This window comes from Podarcis pityusensis (assembly GCF_964106645.2).
Source record: "Podarcis pityusensis genome assembly, chromosome: 4".
NCBI lineage: Eukaryota > Metazoa > Chordata > Lepidosauria > Squamata > Lacertidae > Podarcis > Podarcis pityusensis.
Genome location: NC_138027.1, coordinates 34,274,364 through 34,293,678, shown reverse-complemented (window position 1 = coordinate 34,293,678; position 19,315 = coordinate 34,274,364). Strand labels below are relative to the sequence as shown.

The 19,315-nt window shown below is 39.7% G+C and overlaps 1 protein-coding gene across 39 annotated transcripts in view; it reads left to right on the top strand.

The window, feature by feature from the left end:
• ABI3BP (ABI family member 3 binding protein) overlaps window positions 1-18,976 on the top strand; it is a 134,025-nt gene extending 115,049 nt beyond the window's left edge. For 38 of the 39 annotated variants that reach the window (XM_081002597.1, XM_081002599.1, XM_081002612.1 and 35 more), the window contains 10 exons: window positions 1,198-1,308; window positions 4,027-4,146; window positions 5,774-5,842; window positions 6,787-6,999; window positions 7,840-7,948; window positions 13,147-13,226; window positions 13,849-13,878; window positions 15,213-15,374; window positions 16,136-16,258; window positions 17,235-18,976. In XM_081002597.1, coding sequence (XP_080858723.1) covers window positions 1,198-1,308; window positions 4,027-4,146; window positions 5,774-5,842; window positions 6,787-6,999; window positions 7,840-7,948; window positions 13,147-13,226; window positions 13,849-13,878; window positions 15,213-15,374; window positions 16,136-16,258; window positions 17,235-17,350 — 1,133 coding nt within the window. In that variant the 3' untranslated portion in view covers window positions 17,351-18,976. The remainder of the gene's footprint in view (window positions 1-1,197; window positions 1,309-4,026; window positions 4,147-5,773; window positions 5,843-6,786; window positions 7,000-7,839; window positions 7,949-13,146; window positions 13,227-13,848; window positions 13,879-15,212; window positions 15,375-16,135; window positions 16,259-17,234) is intronic. The other variant, XM_081002629.1, reaches the window with a different exon arrangement.
• Window positions 18,977-19,315: the final 339 nt, after the last annotated feature.

The following is a 19,315-nucleotide window of genomic DNA, read 5'->3' as shown; positions in this document are numbered from 1 at the left end:
GTAAAGGACAGTGGGCTTTAATTTACGTGAACATAAAAGGGCTGAAATAGAAAAATTCCTTCCTGTAGCACCTTAAAGACCAACTAAGTTAGTTCTTGGTATAAGCTTTCGTGTGCAAGCACACTTCTTCAGATACACACGAAAGCTTATACCAAGAACTAACTTAGTTGGTCTTTAAGGTGCTACAGGAAGGAATTTTTCTATTTCGACTATGGCAGACCAACACGGCTACCCATCTATAAAAGGGCTGGTTACTGCAGTCTTGACACCAAGTTAAATAAGATAACAATTGCAACATTTAACTGATAGGCACCTGGAGCACAAATGGAATTAAATTATCCATCAACTGACTTTTTGTAGTATCCATTATAATAGTTCTGAAATCGGAGTATATCCAGCTAATATTATACAGTCCACCTGCATTGTATCTAGAGAGCCCTTACATTCCAAACCTAGGAATATACCCTGTGTTAGCATGGTCAACTTACTTTTTAAGAGCTGTGTGTCAAGCCTTCCTCCCTTCACTGGCCAACACATGGATGGGTCAAATGCTTTTGGCAGGATCCCTTCCAACTCCGCAATTCTATGATTCTCATAAATTCACAGTGGATTTCTGAAGATCACTGCTCTCCCACTAGGGCCATCATCTGAACTTGATGTGGGAAGAGCTGTGGGTTCTGCTCTAATGTTTCCCCCTCTAGTTTTAGGAGAGATCAGGGATGTCGGATTCTATTCCTTTGACCAATACCAGTGTTATATTAGTGCCCAAATCCCATATTTTTGCATCAGTGGCAATAGCCTTATTGCAAGAAACCAATGGGTGTTGTGCTCACCTTGACCTAACTGGCTTGTCAACGCCACTTGATTCTGTTTTCTATCGATGTAAGTTCATGAAAGAAGGGTTCTCAACTGAACAGGAGGCATACATTTTTATGAACTAGCTTAGCTGCCTTGCTGTGCTGTTGTTTTGGTCTGATGCTGGAAGCATGCATATTTTCATGCAAGAAATGTAAAAGCTCAAAATAACTCCTTTCAGCTATTCCCTGTCTTGTGTTTTGTGTTCTTTTGCAGTTCTTATCGCTGAAGCTCATGCCTTAAAATTTTGCTTGAGAAGTGTAGCTATTAGCCATTTTTCTCTTTCTGATTACGTGGTGTGCGGTTCCTCCGTTAACAGTGGTGTCTTGTAACGTTATACAGTAGCTACACCACCTGACTCTCCGCGACCTCCCTTAGCTCCTGCCAAGCCTACACCAATGCGAAGAAAACCTTTGCCACCAAACACGGTGACCGGTAAACCTGGAGGTTCAGGTATGTTGTCTCATGAGGCAGTTGTTCTACATTCATTCATTCATTATTTTATTTAAGGCACTTATAGACCACTCTTCACTAAATTCAGTTTCAAGGAAGGGTGCAATATATTAAAAACCATGCATAAAACTACATTATAAATTAATATAACCTTCTAAAAATGTTGTTGAAACAAACAACAAATTAGCAAGTCCGGCAAGGGCTGGGCTCATATCCAACAGCAACAATTCAGTCAAGCTAAATAAATACCTGGGCAAATAAATGTTTTTGACCATGGGCATAATCCAGAAATCTTGCTTTTTTTTTCATATGCTCAAGCACTTGCTTACATCTCATGAGGCTTTTGTCATTTGTTTCTAATAAACTCTGTTTTTCTCAGTGTTGAATCAGTTACAATTACAGAATGTGTCAGAGGTATCCAGACAAGAAGGATTCTTTTGCATTCATTTTGAACTATGATAATGTTTTTACAGCTATCCTGGGAATGATTAAAAGTCCCAGTCTTGATTATAAGCCCCAGTTATCCCAAGAAAGGAAAGGAGCTGGTTTTCTAGGTTGATGTTCCATTGCATACTATAGTACAAGATCTGGGTTCTTTCCAGGTACAGCAGCAATTAAGCCAGAAGATTTACATGATCAACCTTGTCCGTGTGTGTGTGTGTGTGTGCGCGCGCACACACACACACAAAACCACCTGGGATATTACCATAGAACATAGTTCAGTGTTCACATGAAGATGAATTGACTGCATTTAGTGGTTCTGATGTATGCATGGAGTTCTAAATGCGCCAGGGCTTTCTTAGTTTCTTCTATGAACATTGCAGAGAACTAACCACATGTGCAGTAGAGAATCTGTATGGAGTCTTCACAACTATAGCATATGTGAAGGGGGTCTTGGATAATGGCATTCCACAAAAGATGGTGTTTTAACATGTCCCCAGTTGTTGTTGTTGTTGTTGTTTTTTACATTCTCATTAAATTTCATCTGAATGTAAGATACTAAACTGCTGATACCTTTTTATATTTCCTTTTTTCCTAAAACTGAAGACAGTTTACACATGAACTGGAAGCTACCTGTATAGTAAATTCTAGAGGAGAAAAAGAAAACCTATTAATATGGGGATTTCATACTTTTTTAAGATAGGGTATTTCAAGACTCAGCATAATTTTGTGTAAGGAGGGTTTTTAAATAATTATAATAATAATAATAATAGACTGCTTTAATTTTATCTTTCAAACTATCTCATTTTTCTTTCTGGCATTATGTAAAAGTGCTTTGTTTGTGCCCTATGTGACATGATATCATTAATCACTTAAAATGGAAGGAGTAATCAGACATGTTAATAAACTTGCTGCAAGCTTCTGAATGTTTACTGGCAGGGCATAACTGTTAACATATCCCCGCATCCATCTCAACAATGAAAAGTGCCAAACAGCTTTTTAAGCAGAACTTCGGTTCTTTTGAGTATACAGGAAAGTACTTGTAATAACAAATAACAAGCAACCTTCTTTGAATTTGCTAAAAGAATTAAGTCTCTCTAGTTTGGATAAATTCTGCCAACATTTCTTCAATGCTCACCGAATTACAGGACAGGAATAACAGTTTGTAATTGTCTCCCATTTTTAATGGGAGGAAGAAATTAGATTTCTCATTGTAACTAATCTTTTTCCATTGATAATTCAGCACAGAAGTGGGAAAATAAATAAAGGCAAGCCTCAGTGAGGGAAGAGTGCATATATTTCAGTAACCTCTACTTAAGTTTTAGTTGCAGTAGGCTATGGAGATGAGGGCATTGTTTCAAAAGCTTCATGGAAAAGATGGGTCCTGAGGGGAAATTCAAAGAATGTTAGAGAGGTGGCATCACACAGGTGTTCTGGAAGGCAATTCAAGGCAGGAGGGACAGCAGCTGAGAAAGGCTTTTGTCCATAGAGGAAGCCAAGCAAAAGACCATGGGCAGAGATACATTGGAATGGAAGAGAACAAACAAAGCAGAAATGGTCAGGGAAGGAGTTTGTCTGGATTGAAGAGAAGAAAGGAAGCCGGTTAGGGATTTACAAAAGATATTTTAATTGTTTTCCTCAATCTCCCAGAATGTGGATTGAGATGCACATTAAATATGAAAATTCCACTGAAAGCTATTAAGCATGGATAGACAGCATTTATGCCTGTGTTTATGTCAATTTATGCCTGTGGGCAAACCCACACTATATACTTAAAGACTATTCGATTCATAATTTAAGCACATGTCTTCCTTCCCAAAGTTCTGGAAACTGGAGCTTCACCCTCCCAAAGCTACCATTTCTAGCACCCTTAATAAACTACAGTTCCCAGGATTCTTTGGGGGTGAAATGTGCTTTGAATATACTTTAATACATGTCTGGATCTCTCTTTTTCACTCTCTTAGTTGAGCCTGATCTAGTCTATCGTTGTTTATCCATTTATCCCTTTCAACACGTAGAGTATGGCACAAATGAACCAAGAAAAAACCCCACAGAAAGTTGCATAGATATGCAATATAAAAATGTAAATTTATATCTAAATCATTTTATCACTTGAAGCTGACATTAGAATTCGTATCTGCTTGTACATCTCTAGAATCAAGCAAGAAGATTACTTAAAAAGTTGAATTTCTTCAATGGGCTGTGAAATGCTTTATTTAGAATCAATGCTACATTAATTCTAAGTGGACATTCAGATTTGTTTCTATTTTCCAATAGGAAATGTCTTGATGCCACGAGCCTCTTCATCTTCCACAGCAAAGCCTACAGGGCCAGCTGCTCATGGGAAAACAACCTCACATAAAAAACCCCCTACAGCATCATCATCTCCAGATTATAGTAAGAATTTTAGGTGTACATTTGTAGGTTGTTATTGTTGTTGTTGTTGTGGATTAAATTTGTTTACAGCCCGTCATCTGTAGATCACAGGGTAATCACAACATAAAAATACAAGATATATAAACTCTTGTGTACAAAATACATAATAAAAAGAACAAAATAAAACAATGACCCCCTCCCCTAACCACAAACTCTTTTAAAAAGGTATAGGGTGTTAATCAGGCAAAGGTTGATGGTTGAAGAAGAATGTTTTTGCTTGGTGCCTAAAGGTGTATAATGAAAGTGCCAGCTGATCCTCCCTGGGGAGAGCATTCACAAACAGCAACTTCAGAAAAGACCTGTTCTTGTGTCGCCACCCTCCAGATCTTTTGTGGAGGAGGCGCACATAGAAAGGCCCCACCTGGTGATCACAGGATCTGGGTAGGTTCATATGGTGAGAGGCAGTTTTCTCTGGCTATTTTATTATGTCAAATTAGCAGCGTAAATCATAGGTTAATATTCCAGCAGCACCAACAGCAGTTTTAGCAGTACAAGTAATGTCACTTCGTTCCAAATATATATCAGACCCTCCAAGTGTCCCTGTTTTCCAGGGACATCCTTGATTTATCTGACTCCCAAGCTGTCTGAAGGCAATCCTGTACAGGGAAGGTTATTTAATGTGTAATGTTTTATCATGTTTATATATATGTTGGAAGCTGCCCAGAGTTGCTGGGGCAACCCAGTCAGATGTGTGGGGTATAAATAATAAAATTATCTTTATGGAATGGGACGTCCCTATATTCATCGGAGAAATGTCAGAGAGTTTGATATACGTATTGGAGTTATAGCTCACACATCTTGCACCAACCTATTAAATCCCACATAGTAATACTGCAGATAGCAAGAGTTGAAAGAGTGCAGAATAAGCAGGTGAGATGGAGGAAACATCAGTACTGTAGACACAACAGTGTATGCTAGTTTATGCTTAGTTCTTTGGAAATATTACAGCTGTAAACTATAGTCTGGGCAGTGAAGGGGCACTTAGAAAAGTGTTGTCTGATGGGTTGTGATCTCCAAGGTTCATGGGATGACAAGAAACCTACAGTGGATATCTGCACTCCTGCATCATTAAAACAAAGCAAAGCAAAAAAGAAACCTTATATGTTCCTGGTGGCAACTATGCTTTTCCTCCGTGGTGCCCCAGAGGTCAACTCAACTTCCAGGGCATTAAAGAACATGGCATGCTATGGAAAGGGGAATTGGCTCAGGTTTCCCTTCCACCTTTTTAAAAGTGTTGCTAAGTACAAGACCCACGTGCCTCCCTAAGGACTGGAGCATCAGCAAAACATAAAATAATCTTTTTTAGAAATTCAGAGAGGGTTTTGTATATTATGCATGAAGTGACTCCAACAGCAATAATGAGCTCAGCCATTTATTTTATGATTATCTTTGTTTTGGCAGTGCAAAGAGGCTTTTATTTTCCATCACAGCCAAATTCAGCTCACTCCTAATAGAAAGTGAACATGATTCCAAACATGCACTAAGGAGTGGATTGAAGGTTAAAATGAGAGATGAAATATGAGGTGCCATTTCAACTTTACAAAGGAGTGCTTTTATTAAAATTGTGTTGTGGTTTTCCTCTCCTTAGGTAATAGAACTTTGTTCAATTCACAGCCTACATCAGATACTGATGCTTCTGGCAAACGAAGGTTCACAGGTATGTCTAAAATAGCTGCAGTAATGTCAGATTGTGAAAATGATATTTAACCATATTAATTATTTTTGCTCATCATCCAAGTTCCCAAATTAAAAGCTCTTTTAATCATTCTCTCTCTCACGAACTTAATCCCTGCAGCTCCTGATGTTCAGTGTGCAGCTTTTTGATGATGACTTATTCAATTTGTATACCTCCCTTTATCAAAAGATCCCAGGGCAGTGTACAACATTAAAACACATTTGTTGTTGTTGTTTAGTCGTGTCCGACTCTTCGTGGCCCCATGGACAAGAGCACGCCAGGCACTCCTGTCTTCCACTGCCTCCCGCAGTTTGGTCAAACTCATGCTGGTAGCTTTGAGAACACTGTCCAACCATCTCGTCCTCTGTCGTCCCCTTCTCCTTGTGCCCTCCATCTTTCCCAACATCAGGGTCTTTTCCAGGGAGTCTTCTCTTCTCATGAGGTGGCCAAAGTATTGGAGCCTCAGCTTCAGGGTCTGTCCTTCCAGTGAGCACTCAGGGCTGGTTTCCTTAAGAATGGATACGTTTGATCTTCTTGCAGTCCATGGGACTCTCAAGAGTCTCCTCCAGCACCATAAAACACATTACATTATTAATGATAAAACATAATGAAAAGCCTAATAATAAAATAGTCATCAGAATAACAGTCCTCTCCAAAACACTTTCAAGGGTCTCAGGCTTCTACAAAACTTTTCATGCAGCTGATCATCACTTACATAACTATATTTTTAAAAAAAAACAAGAACCTTAAAAATCGATATCAGGAGAGATATCTGACATGCTAACTTACTTTCAGCTTTTTTTACGGAGAAGCATTCAGCTGTGGGCCCTACCACCTGAAAAAGTCCAGTTCTGGCAATTTTACCACCACATTTGCTACTTGGATATTTTTTTTAAAGCACCTTAACACAGATGCTATTTTTCTAGGTGAAGGTGTGTTGTATATAAAGAAACCAGAAGATGTGCCATGCTCCATCACAGACACGCTCCAATACTTTCCAACGGAAGAGGGGGACAGCACAGAGGTACCTACTAGCCCTCCACGAAAGCCTCCTACCAACCTCACTGTGGTAACTGTCGAAGGCTGCCCAACCTTTGTCGTACTGGATTGGGAAAAACCACCAAATGAAACTGTTACAGGTTAGACTTTGGTTCTCTTAAAGTTTAGAGCCTGAACAATATTGCTAGTCTTTCTTTACTAGCCTGCACTTTCCCCCACAGCTATACTTGCCTGGTTCTAAAAACTAGAGGTGTTATTTAGGCTCCTGAATGACATGTATATTATTATTATTATTATTATTATTATTATTACTACTACTACTACTACTACTACTCCTACTATTTTTATTATTGCTCACCCCGACCTTTCAATCGGTGAGCCCAAGAGGCTCAGTGGTTAGACCACAGCGCCATCCACTCCCTTTATTATTATCCTGCTCATCTGCCTGGTACACTAACTAATGCCCTTTAGATTGTGCTTTCCATCCCTTGCATACAATGTCAGGATTGTTCGGTTTTGGGGATAATTTGTATTCAGTTTTCAAATAAACAGAAACAACAAAGACTAATCAAGACACCATTAACATACAAAGGAGTTAAGGGCGGTGGAGTCTGGAGATCTGCCGCACTGTCCCTAAAAATCTTAGTCTCAGATTATGGTTCTGACACCACTTGAATTCCAACCCTGCTTAGGTTCTCCTCCTTGTGCATAGGAAGTGTCAGCAGGAACTCTGGGATTTGTAGTTCTTCCTTGAGGGAACGTGTCACACCAGATAACGCACATCTCTCTTTCTCCCAAAGGTCAAGTCACTGAGTTTCCTACACAAGCTCTCATTTGATCTCCCTGTTCTGGGCTGGCACTTTGACATTCAGAATGTTGTTTGCTTTGTTCTATTACTGTTTCTGATTCACTCCAGGAGATTAAAGGAAACAAATGAAACTGACAGGATAACAGAACACAAATCTTCTTCATCATTTCAGAATATAAAGTTGTATCGACTGAAAATGGAAGCCCTGCAGGAAAGGATAAGACTGTTATAACGACAAATCAAACTCATTCTACTGTAGAAAACCTGAAACCTAACACGAGGTAATACAATTAGAAAATACTACCATGTGATATATGAAGGGGTTCTAAGCACCCAGGAGTTGCTTCTTTTAAGGTGTGCTCTTCCCAAGTCCCACTCTTGACTTCTGCAGTAACTCCCCTTCCTGAATTCCCCTCTGAGAGTGAGGGGAGGGGAGAGAGAATGTGTTTTATAGTTGATGTCTAGCATTTCAACATTATGTTTTATAAGATGCAAACAGCCAGTTGTGCAAGCAAGCTGACAAGTGTGCATGTTTGTATATATGATTTATGCATTAGAGAGGTGCTACTATAGTCACACCTAAGGATGGGGAGAAATTTGATTCAGTTCGTGCTTAAAAGCAAACCTAACTCATTCACACTTTCTGAAACAATACACAAACTGAAACACAGCCATCCTTCAAAATTTGCAATGCTCAAAATTTTGCCAAGGAATGTGTACAAAATGCATATATTTGAATAAAGTGTGCACAAAATAGTATACATAAATGAAAACAGCATTAAAAAGGCATTATAATATAGGGAAATTGCTTAAGCAAAATTGCACATAAAACTATGTATATTGAAATAAATTTGCACTAAAATGCTGCTGAATTTTCACAACACCTTTTGAAAAAGAAGATTTGCAAACCGATGTGGAAATATGAAACAAGACTGGGAAAATGAGAATCTGAAGGAAACTGAAATTCACAGATTTGCTTATCCCTACTTGCCCCCTCATCTAAGGGCATCTCTAGCTGCAACTGAAGGTTATCTACATAGATGCATCTTCTCGTGTCAGGAAGATATCAGGAACAGCGTCCCAGGCCTTGTTTGTTCATTATGGGCAAGAAATTATTGTCCTAAACATATCTGAGAATTTGCGCTACAGCCGGAATCGTGAACGCTGCAAATGAAGGCTAAATCCACTAGAAAGACTAAATGGAATAACTTGGATGGCTGTTGTGACGGGGCTAGTGGTTCCTTGTAAGCTTCCTGCCTATCTCTTTATTGCAGTCCTATGCACACTGAACAAAATTACTACAATGAGGTTTCCTTCCAAGTAAGCGAACACAGGATCGCCCTGCTAAAAACATAACTTTGTAGGAACTAGAAGGGCAGAGACATGACATCATGAACTCATTCTTCTGCCCCACAGTGTTGCTTTAAGGGATATTCATACTGACCATTACCTGTTTAACACAGTTACAGTTTTTAAACTTGCTGACACTTTCTTGCCTTTTGATTTTGTTGGACAGCTGGATTGCTGGAAAATTCCATGTGCTTTTTGCAGACCCGATGCAGGTGTTCCATTCTCTCATAGTAACTCATGTCTGATAATCGGTCCTTTTCATTGGTTGTTTTGATTTTGTTTTCCATAGGTGAGGAGTGTTTTGGCTTTTGAACCTGGCGAGCTATCAAAAATAATGTGTGCAGCATTTCAGAGTGGGGAAAAATAACATCTTTAGACTTGACAAAATGCAAGCAGCTAGGAAAATACAAAGCATCTTACCCCATAATTTGGTTCACTCAGCATTCTTCAAATTATTAAATGTTGTTGGAGCGGATAACATTTGGCTGAATCGTCGAGCAAAACAACATTTGTCTATTATGAATCTTCCTACTCAAATGTCTTGATCTTTCAACAGTTGCTTTCATGTGAGGAGTTTAAAGCAAATCACTCACAATAAATAAAAACTCCGCATAGAATAAGTTATGGTTGATCAACTTACAATAATAGTTGGACCACCATTGAATACTATGCACCCATAGCAAGCCGTGACTAGTTGTATACTTTGGCTACAATCCAACACAGACTTTAGCATGTTTGGGTCTGTGTTGGAATGGAACCTATGCTGTTAAATCCAGCTTGGATAATGTTGGCTTAACTAGCATGCAGACTCTCCTCCGGATGAAATAGAAAAAAGTCCTTGTTGACATATTATGTTACCGTGGATTCACGGGCTTAGCAGCTATCCAGCTGGAGCCATTGGCTGAGATTTATCCATACTGCCTATGGCGTCCCATTATTTTTAGTAGAGTTGTCAAACATACACTTTCCTGTGTGAGGTGATTATGTACTGAGAGGTGTGGCAAGTGGCACTGAATCAGCCACAAGCATCACTGAGCAAACAGTCCAGGTAAAGGAGGGGTCCATGCTTTTACCTACTAGCATCCCAAAGCAGCTGTAGAGGCAAGAGGGCTGGATCAACATCATGCAAACAGCTGCTAGTATCTAGTCAGCAGCACCCAGTGTGATCTGATGATGTCAGAGGTGATGTCTACACTGGGGATGCCTTTCCAGTTAGCAACTATATGCTTTCATAGTGCTGACCCAGACTCCACCACCAATGTGTTCAAGAGGTCTTCATGATCCCATTTATTGCCCTCTGTCCCATCATACTAGCCACTGCTGGTTGTTATTCCATGGTTGTCTTCCTGACACAATGTATTCTTCAGAAAGATGCCTTTTCATATTCTGAAATCCACAATTTCTTGCCCTTTCCACATTTGAGTTTACTCAGATTATGGGGCTCATGCTTAACTTTTGTTCTTGTTCCTGCAAAGTTCTCCGGAGTATGTAGCTTTCAATTATCACTTTCCTTATGTTTTTGAAAGTAAAGTCTCTGGTTGCCCATATGTTGATGTATATAGTTTTGAATCTCTCTATATGCCATCTCCATTTCATACCTTAGCTAGAATTGGGTCTCTAAAGAAATTAATGTGTGCCTTCTTGAGATATGAAAAATATTTCAAGGTTGTTTAATACAAGAGGACACCTGCCCTCTTCCAATCCAATTAAATTATCCATCTCTGCTACCCTTGTCTGGTAAATGGCCAGTTCTGTGTGCCTAGAGATTAAGGGAACATCAATGGAATTGGTTTCGCTGAATGCCTACTCAGCTGAACAGCTTTGACACTGAACCGGAAAACAGGTTTCTTGCTTTGGGCCATAGATTAAACGTTTTATGCTTTAACAATTCACAATTTGTCTATATAATCTGAGCACGAACAATAATAACACTATCTTGTCATTTCCCCAGGTTTGCAACAATCTGTGCTTGTTTTCTTAAGTCCAGCCAACACCCATGGGTTTTAGGGAAATGTTATCTTACTTACACAGGCCACACATACTTTTCTTGTTTCCTTGAATCTTTTTTTGTTTTAAGGGCACTCAAATGCACTCAACACTTCATTAAATGTCAAGAAACTTTGCAGCAGCATTTTGTCCCTAGTGGCACAATGGGTCAGGGTGTCTGGCTGTTAACCTGAAGGTTGGTGGTTCAAGCCCACCCAGGGACAGCCATGGGCAAGATTCCTGCATTTCAGAGGGTTGGACTAAATGATCACCAGTGCCTATTCCAACTCTATAATTCTATGATTCTACATATTTTTTCAAAACACAGTACTGTGAGCAGTAGGTAAAATAGTGTACATGCTCAGCAAAGTGGTTAGAAAGATTTTCTAGTAACTTTCTTAATATGCCAATAAATCTTAATAAAGAGATTTCATGATAGATGTACCTTTTCTGCTTGAGATTTTAAGCCAGCAGCTCAACTGAAAACTGCATATTGAGAGGGTTTTTAATTCCCCTTTCCTTTCTATGCACATACATTTCTGCACTGTTGCAAGATCTGGAAAATAGTGCCATTCCTTCTGCTTGCCAAGATTCCATATGGGAAAGCAATTTCCTATGGAAAAAGTCTTTACTGCAATACAAATAATGTTCACTTAATCTGTGCAAGAACATTTTTCTTATATGTGATGTGGTGGACTTCTTTGGTCCATAACCTGTTCCAACAGTTGAAGGCAAATAACTATTTGGCATACACTGTTCAGGGGTTCCGTGGCCTTGTCATCTAGCTTGCACTTGAGTGCTGATTGCATATCTGTCTTAGGACTTCAGACAAGGTACAACTACAGTGCTTGTCTCAGGAACTGCATAAAGGTAAAGGGATTCCTGACCGTTGGGTCCAGTTGCAAACGACTCTGGGGTTGCAGCACTCATCTCACTTTACTGGCCGAGGGAGCCAGCGTACAGCTTCCAGGTCATGTGGCGAGCATGACTAAGCTGCTTCTGGCGAACCAGAGCAGCGCACGAAAATACCGTTTACCTTCCCTCCGGAGTGGTACCTATTTATCTACTTGCACTTTGATGTGCTTTCGAACTGCTAGGTTGGCAGGAGCAGGGACCGAGCAACGGGAGCTCAGTCCATCGTGGGGATTCGAACCGCCGACCTTCTGATCGGCAAGCCCTAGGCTCTGTGGTTTAATCCACAGCACCACCCGCGTCCCCAAGGAGCTGCATAGACCACACAAAAGAAATGAAGCCAAAAGCTGTTTCTTGGCTTTAAAACACTAGATAGTAAACATGTAGAGGACACAGTGCACTGTATTGTGGCTGTTTTATGCATCTTTGACATGTTGATTTGGGACCTGGACACTTCCACCTTTTACACAGTCATTGTCCCTGATGCCTGTGTTTCCACAGCTTTCTAGTGGTGAAAAAAATCTGTAATTACATTACAAAATAGAAGTAGGTGCATGATAACTACTATAACACCTGAAGTGGCCCCGAGGCCTGTCAAAGAACCACTTGAACAAGCTTTGAGGGTGAGTTCATTGTGCAAGGAATTCCCCTCAAGAGGAGAGAGAGGACCATATTCACTAACCCATATGTCTTAAATGTTTTCATGAAAACTTACACATTCAGAGAGGCTTCATACAAAATGAGTTTCTAACACACAAGTCACTAGGTTACAGAAATGTGCTTTCATCCTGTTTCCAAATAATCACAAGTAACAAATGCATGTGTGTGTTTTGTGTTGTTTGTGTATCCATATACAGCAGGATTGCATTGCAGGGGGTTGGACTAGATGACTCTTGGGGTCCCTTCCAACTCTACAATCCTATGATTCTAGATTGCCTTACTGATTGTGGGTCCCAGTAGCATGTATATGTGGCAAAATATGCATGTATGCATTTGGTCCATGTGATTATATATGTGCAGCATTCGTGCAATTTTCAATGTAGAAATTATAGCTATGTAGCAAAATAATAGTATTTACTTAGCACATTTCTTAAGTGGTCAAAACATTTCGTGTATTCTCAGGAATACTTACAACAGTCCTTTTAGATAAACCAATGCAATTACTTTACCATACAATGATTGATGTTTGCAATAAAGAACTGGGTGTATCCCCCTCCCTTTTTCTTCCTAGTTATGAATTTGTTGTGATACCTAGCAACCCCCTTGGTGAAGGACCGAGCACCGAATCAAAGCCATTTAAAACTGAATCAGGTAAGAGTTTCAATAAGTGTACCAATTAGCTACAAGCCTCTCTAGCTCTTTACGCGTTTTAACATCTACCTGCTGTAGGAAAAATCAGCAGATAAAGTGAAAGCTATATGGGAATTGTGCATTTATGCAAACTTCCTCAAGAATGACATTTTAATCTGGTACCTGGAAGTGTTGTTAATTTTTATTTTATTTTTAAATACAACTCCCTGCCTGGTTTTAAATGCCATTAATTAATTACTCCCAAAATTGCTATAACCTCATTTAAGGCCTTGTTGTTATTTACACTGTAAAGACACAAAATACATAAGAAAGTAACAAAAAATATAACCCCCTGACACATTTAAAAGGTCCTAAAATAGATCAAAGCATTAGCTTAGACAACACTTTTTAAAGCACAGTCTTAGGTACTTCAAAGCACAGTCTTTGGTATTTCAAAGTAGTCATGAGCAGCTTATTAGTTTAACGTAAGCTCACAAGTGTTCTGTCTTGATTTCAAACCACGTTGCAGTTGTACAGATTACAATTCATGTCAACTGAAGAAGTAAACCTTTTTCCCCAGCATACTTCTGAAATGCTAGAAGTTATTTTGCAGTCTGACCCAGCGCTTGTTTTTTCTCCTTAGCGGACCCAAGAGTGACGGAGCCAATTTCAAGTAAGTCCTTTATACATTATAGTATACTCTGGTGAGAGCATTTTTCTGAGGTGAGATAATGTACTGCTGTATGACAGAGTGGATTTGGAAGAGAAAGGCATTTTGCATATGATTTCACAGGTTTTTTTGGGGGGGTGTTTTTTTGACCTACGCTGTTTGCAAAGAGTTCCTGCCAGTCTAAATGTTTACCTGAGGCCTGCCCAATCAATTGGAGGTGGCGCTCCACTGGCTCAGAACCAAGGGGCAGAAATGAGCCAGGCACAGCTCATATTTTCTCGGGCCTGTCATTAAATTAAAAGACAGCTCTCTGAAATGAATAGGCTGTTTCTCACTTAATAAGTGATTTAACAGAGCATGCAGCAGTGTCCAGCCACTGCTATAGAAAATCTGCCATCAGCTTCTGCAGCTCTCTGAAAAATGTTGGCTGCCATCAGCTTTATAGTGGGGGACTGTAAGCTCCGTATAAGGTCTTTAACTAGGAGGAAAGGATCTGATACAGTTGAGGGAGGGTAAGTTTCTTAATTCATTTAGGAGACTCATGTTTAATATGGCGTAAAAGGTAGTCTTCCTTTCTGTGGTTCGTCCCCCCCAACAGAATGTGTTTCTCAGCATTTATTTTAGTTACAAAATCCATTTTTACCCCAATTTTCAGTCCCCAAAGGGGCCTCCAATGCAGCTTAGATCATCAATTGAAACAATAATATAATCAAAGCAATAAAGTGAATAGTGCCGGCTATAGCAACAGCAGAAACACAAACTAGAAAAGCTCAGAACAAACCGTAATTTAAATGCAGTAGGGAAGTTACCAGACATTGGTATAAAGAAGGGACCTGCCTGGCTTCCTTAGGTACCAAGTTCTGCAATCTCAGTGCTGCATCCAAAAAGACCCTTTCACACATCCCATATTTCTCTTGCTACAACGTATTAAACCTTTTTATTGGTTGAAACCTAAACTTCAAAGAAATGTACAAATCGGTGCCCCATCAATTCCACTGAGCAAATTAGAGCTGTTATTCCAGTCTAACTGGTTTCTATGCTTTTGTGCCTGAGTTCTGATCAGAAATTGGTGTAAATATGAGACCTTTTCATAACCTTTTATTTCCTATTTAAACCTACTTTCCTTTTTTATCTGCTAGTTCTGCTGGTTTATCTTCCAACTCTTTTTTATTATACTGTTTTGTTTTGTTTTATTATTGTGAGCTGCCTTGAGGCCATTTTATAGTGGAAGACAGGGTAAAAATTAAAAAAATGTTCCTATATGTCTTTTTCTTTCACTTCATTCCAATGTCTACGCACATATCTTTGCACATAGATTATTTGTTGTTCCCTTACAGTGGGAAAAGATGCCATCTGGACTCAAATCAAATTCAATTCTGATTCCTATTCTGAATGCAAGGGGAAACAGTTCGTCAAGAGGACTTGGTACAAGAAGTTTGTTGGTGTACAGTTGTGCAACTCCCTCCGATACAAAATTTACCTCAGCGATTCACTTACAGGTATGAAACTGAGGGCAGCAGTATGGGATGGTTGGTGCTGTGAGCTGACCAGGGGCATCATGCCATCAGAGCACTTTGTCAATGCTGCCGTCTGGGGAAAAAGCTTCCCTTAACTGCTTTGTGTGGCAATGCTGGGCAGTGACTGACTATGGCTGTCAGTGCTAGCAATGACTCATCTCTGTGCTATCAAAAAATCCAGAAGCCATCCCAGCACCAACTGCATCAGTGTGTTGTTTTAAGGATTGAATGTGATGTACAGCTTCGTAGGCTAGATCATCCCCACTTGCTTCATTCAGTACTTCACTGATGGTAAAGTAGAACAAAGATTCCTGCCTTCAACTTTAAAGGGCATGGAATCTGTAGTCGCCTGAAAAGGCTGCTGCCAGCTTAGCAGAGATTGTCAATGACAGGGTACATTCTTGAGATAGCAAAATGGTCCAGGTAGTGGGCCATATACCCATGGAAGAAGGTTTCCACGGATGTAAATGACCAGCTAAATGAGGACCAGCACAAACAGATGTGAATGTGCAAAGCTATGTAAAGTAAGTTGCAATTGGGTTGGTTAGCTTTTTTGGGGTGGGGATTAGCAAATTGGATTTGGCCAAACATGTTTATAGGGCTGTAGACATGGTCTACTGGTCAGGGACTGATCAGTTTTATGCACCTCTTGTCAAATTCTTTAGGACGGTCATAAACACTAATCTTTATTTAATGGCATTTGAATTTCACTCATTTTTTAAAGGCGATCTTCATGTTTTCAGGTAAATTTTACGACATAGGAGATCAGAGGGGGCATGGAGAAGATCATTGTCAATTTGTGGACTCGTATTTAGACGGAAAAACAGGGCCACATGTTCAGTCGGATCAACTACCTACCAAAGATGGTATGTTCTAAAGGGTTTGTGTCTTGACTTTGTGGACTCTTTGACATGGATCCACAGCCAAGCCTGGCTTCCTAAAAGCTTGTTTAGGACAAACATTTGCAGACTAAAATTTGCTCATGCTTGTCATTGTCTTGCCCTATGGGCTAGAGAACTTCAGGCCCAGAGGCTGAATGCCTCCAGGCCTCTCTGGTCAGCTCTTCAGATTCTCCTCAGGCCACACTTCCAAGTGCCTTGCTCTATACCCTACTTGAATGCTTTTGGCTGGCTGGAATGCATCATTCAACTGTGATAATGGTTGCCCAGATGGAGAAAGGGGATGTATCAATCTCAGACTTTTGGAGCCTCAGCTTCAGGATCTGTCCTTCCAGTAAGCACTCAGGGCTGATTTCCTTAAGAATGGATAGGTTTGATCTTCTTGCAGTCCATGAGACTCTCAAGAGTCTCCTCCAGACCATTATTCAAAAGCATCAATTCTTCGGCGATCAGCCTTCTTTATGGTCCAGCTCTCACTTCCATAAATCACTACTGGGAAAGCCATAGCTTTAACTATACGGATCTTTGTTGGTAAGGTGATGTCTCTGCTTTTTAAGATGCTGCCTAGGTTTGTCATTGCTTTTCTCCCAAGAAGCAGGCGTCATTTAATTTCATGACTGCTGTCACCATCTGCAGTGATCATGGAACCCAAGAAAGTAAAATCTCTCACTGCCTCCATTTCTTCCCCTTCTATTTGCCAGGTGATGGGACCAGTGGCCATGATCTTAGGTTTTTTTTGATGTTGAGCTTCAGACCATATTTGAAGCTCCACATCAAAAAAACTAAGATCATGGCCACTGGTCCTATCACCTCCTGGCAAATATAAGGGGAAGAAAGGGAGGCCGTGAGAGATTTTACACCTAGTGTACACCTAGGCAAATGTTAATACCAGAACCAGCATTTCAGTGTTCAACTTCTACTTTCCCTCATTTTGTTTTACCAGGCTTTTTTAGAGCGGTGCGACAGGAGCCGGTCAAGTTTGGGAAAATAGGCGCGGAGACGCATACTAACTACGTCCACTGGTATGAGTGTGGAGCAACAATACCTGGAAAATGGTAGAGCAAGAGATAAGACAAATGGCAGAGCAAAGGATGATACCAAATGGCTGCAATCCAGCTATGGCTAAGCCAGGCAAGCTGAGAGATGGAAATGTGTTGTGGGTGTAGTATTGTTCATTCTGAAATCTAACAATACTGTGTTAACTGTTTGATAGCATTGGCTGCTTAATTATAGTTGTCCAGATTTATGGATCTGTTGTAGGAACTTAGAACATGTCATAAAATACTTGGGAAGCTGGCTCCCTCTTAAGTCTCTTCTGGTGCCTTCTACATATTTTGAAAGATGTAGTTTATTATTTATCATTGTTTGAGGCACCTTTTATGGAAAAGTATGTATTCTGAATTTTATTGATGCATACTGCCGAAGTACGTGTTCTGATTTATTTTTCAACTCATTTAAGTTATTCTGTCAGGTTAGCTTTTCTGCTACTTTATATGCCCAGGCTGCAAATATACAGTTCTCTATTTGAACACTCTGGAAAGCTAATGATACTCTCTGTACAGCTCTGTACTCAGATAGCCTGTGTTTTTAAACATGGCAGCCATATGCCAGAGAACCATTTGACTGAGCCCATGTCAATAATCGTTCTGCCATTTGAAAGTGTGGCAAAATGCTCACCACTTGGCCTGAGGTAGATTGGATGCTTGCAGCATTTTGTGGAGAACTCACCTAAGGGTAGGTTTTATTCTCTATTGGTTTTAATTTTGTATGTCCAACAGGACTTTTATTTGGCAAAAGCAGGTTACAGCTTGCTTGTAAGGCCTGCTCCTCAAGACGCTTGTCTTGCATAGATGGAGCTAACTATTGAAGGGACTGTATACACATGCTTCTATGGTGCTTTTGGAGTAACTGGAAGCTATGTCTCTGCAGATTTTTGCCGCTCTATAGTGGATTGATTTCAGCTCTGCTCGAAAGGTAGAATGCAGCCACCGAAAGGTAAAATCTGTTGCTACAGCAAACAACAGGGAGATGATCTGTACAAACCTTAACCTTGTGATCACTATCATTATAATGGAGCAAAACAGGATGTTGCATCTCAAAATACTGTGTGCTCTAATACTTACCAAGGTCATATATTTTAAGCACTATGTTTGCCTTTACAGTACAAAGCAGAGAATCATTCACTGCTTCCAGTGAAACCTGCCTTCCCAACATGTATGCAATATTCATAATTTATAAAGTGCTCCCAAAAAATCAAGACATAAAATCAAGAATAAGCAGGTTTAAATGTACCCTTAACAAGCTAGTATGATTATTAGGTTTTAACTGTGTTGAGTAAAGATGAATGCAGACTTCAGTCAAATACCATGTAGAATATATTACGGCTGAAGCATACAAAAATCTTTATATACAGTTGAAACAGTAATGTGATCTGCTTTGTAGAATGGAAAAATGAAAGCTGTTTTTTAAAAATGGCTCTGTGCTTCCCCTCTACACAAAGTGATATATTTGTATTGCTTAAACATTTAAACATTATATATATAAAGAGATGTAGGTTTTTAAAGGTGTTTATTCAGCGTATTAAAAAAGAACACAAGGAATATTGGATTGGTTGTTTATAATAAAAAAAACTTTTAAGTACATTGCCGGTACACTGTACTCTTAATAAAGTATTTTAAATCATAAGTAGTATTTGTTCCATTGGTATATTCAGCAGACACAAAACTAAAAAATTCTGAAAACAATTCTAAATTCTCTTGAGAGCCGCTTCAAAGATTTTCCAATAACCTTTACTTGAAATTTTGAAATTATAACTGAAATTATCGGATAGTTTGGGGGAGGTGGGAGTGTCCTGTTTCAGTACAACAGATTGACAGCAAACTCAGAGTGTGCCACATCCTTCCTTAACTAAGATTTTGTAAACAATGTGAAATAGAGCATCTCCCTCAATATGGCTTAGCTGAGAGGCTCCATAGCCTCATGTGGTTGCCTAAATGAATGTGCTGGGTTTGTCTTACATGGAAG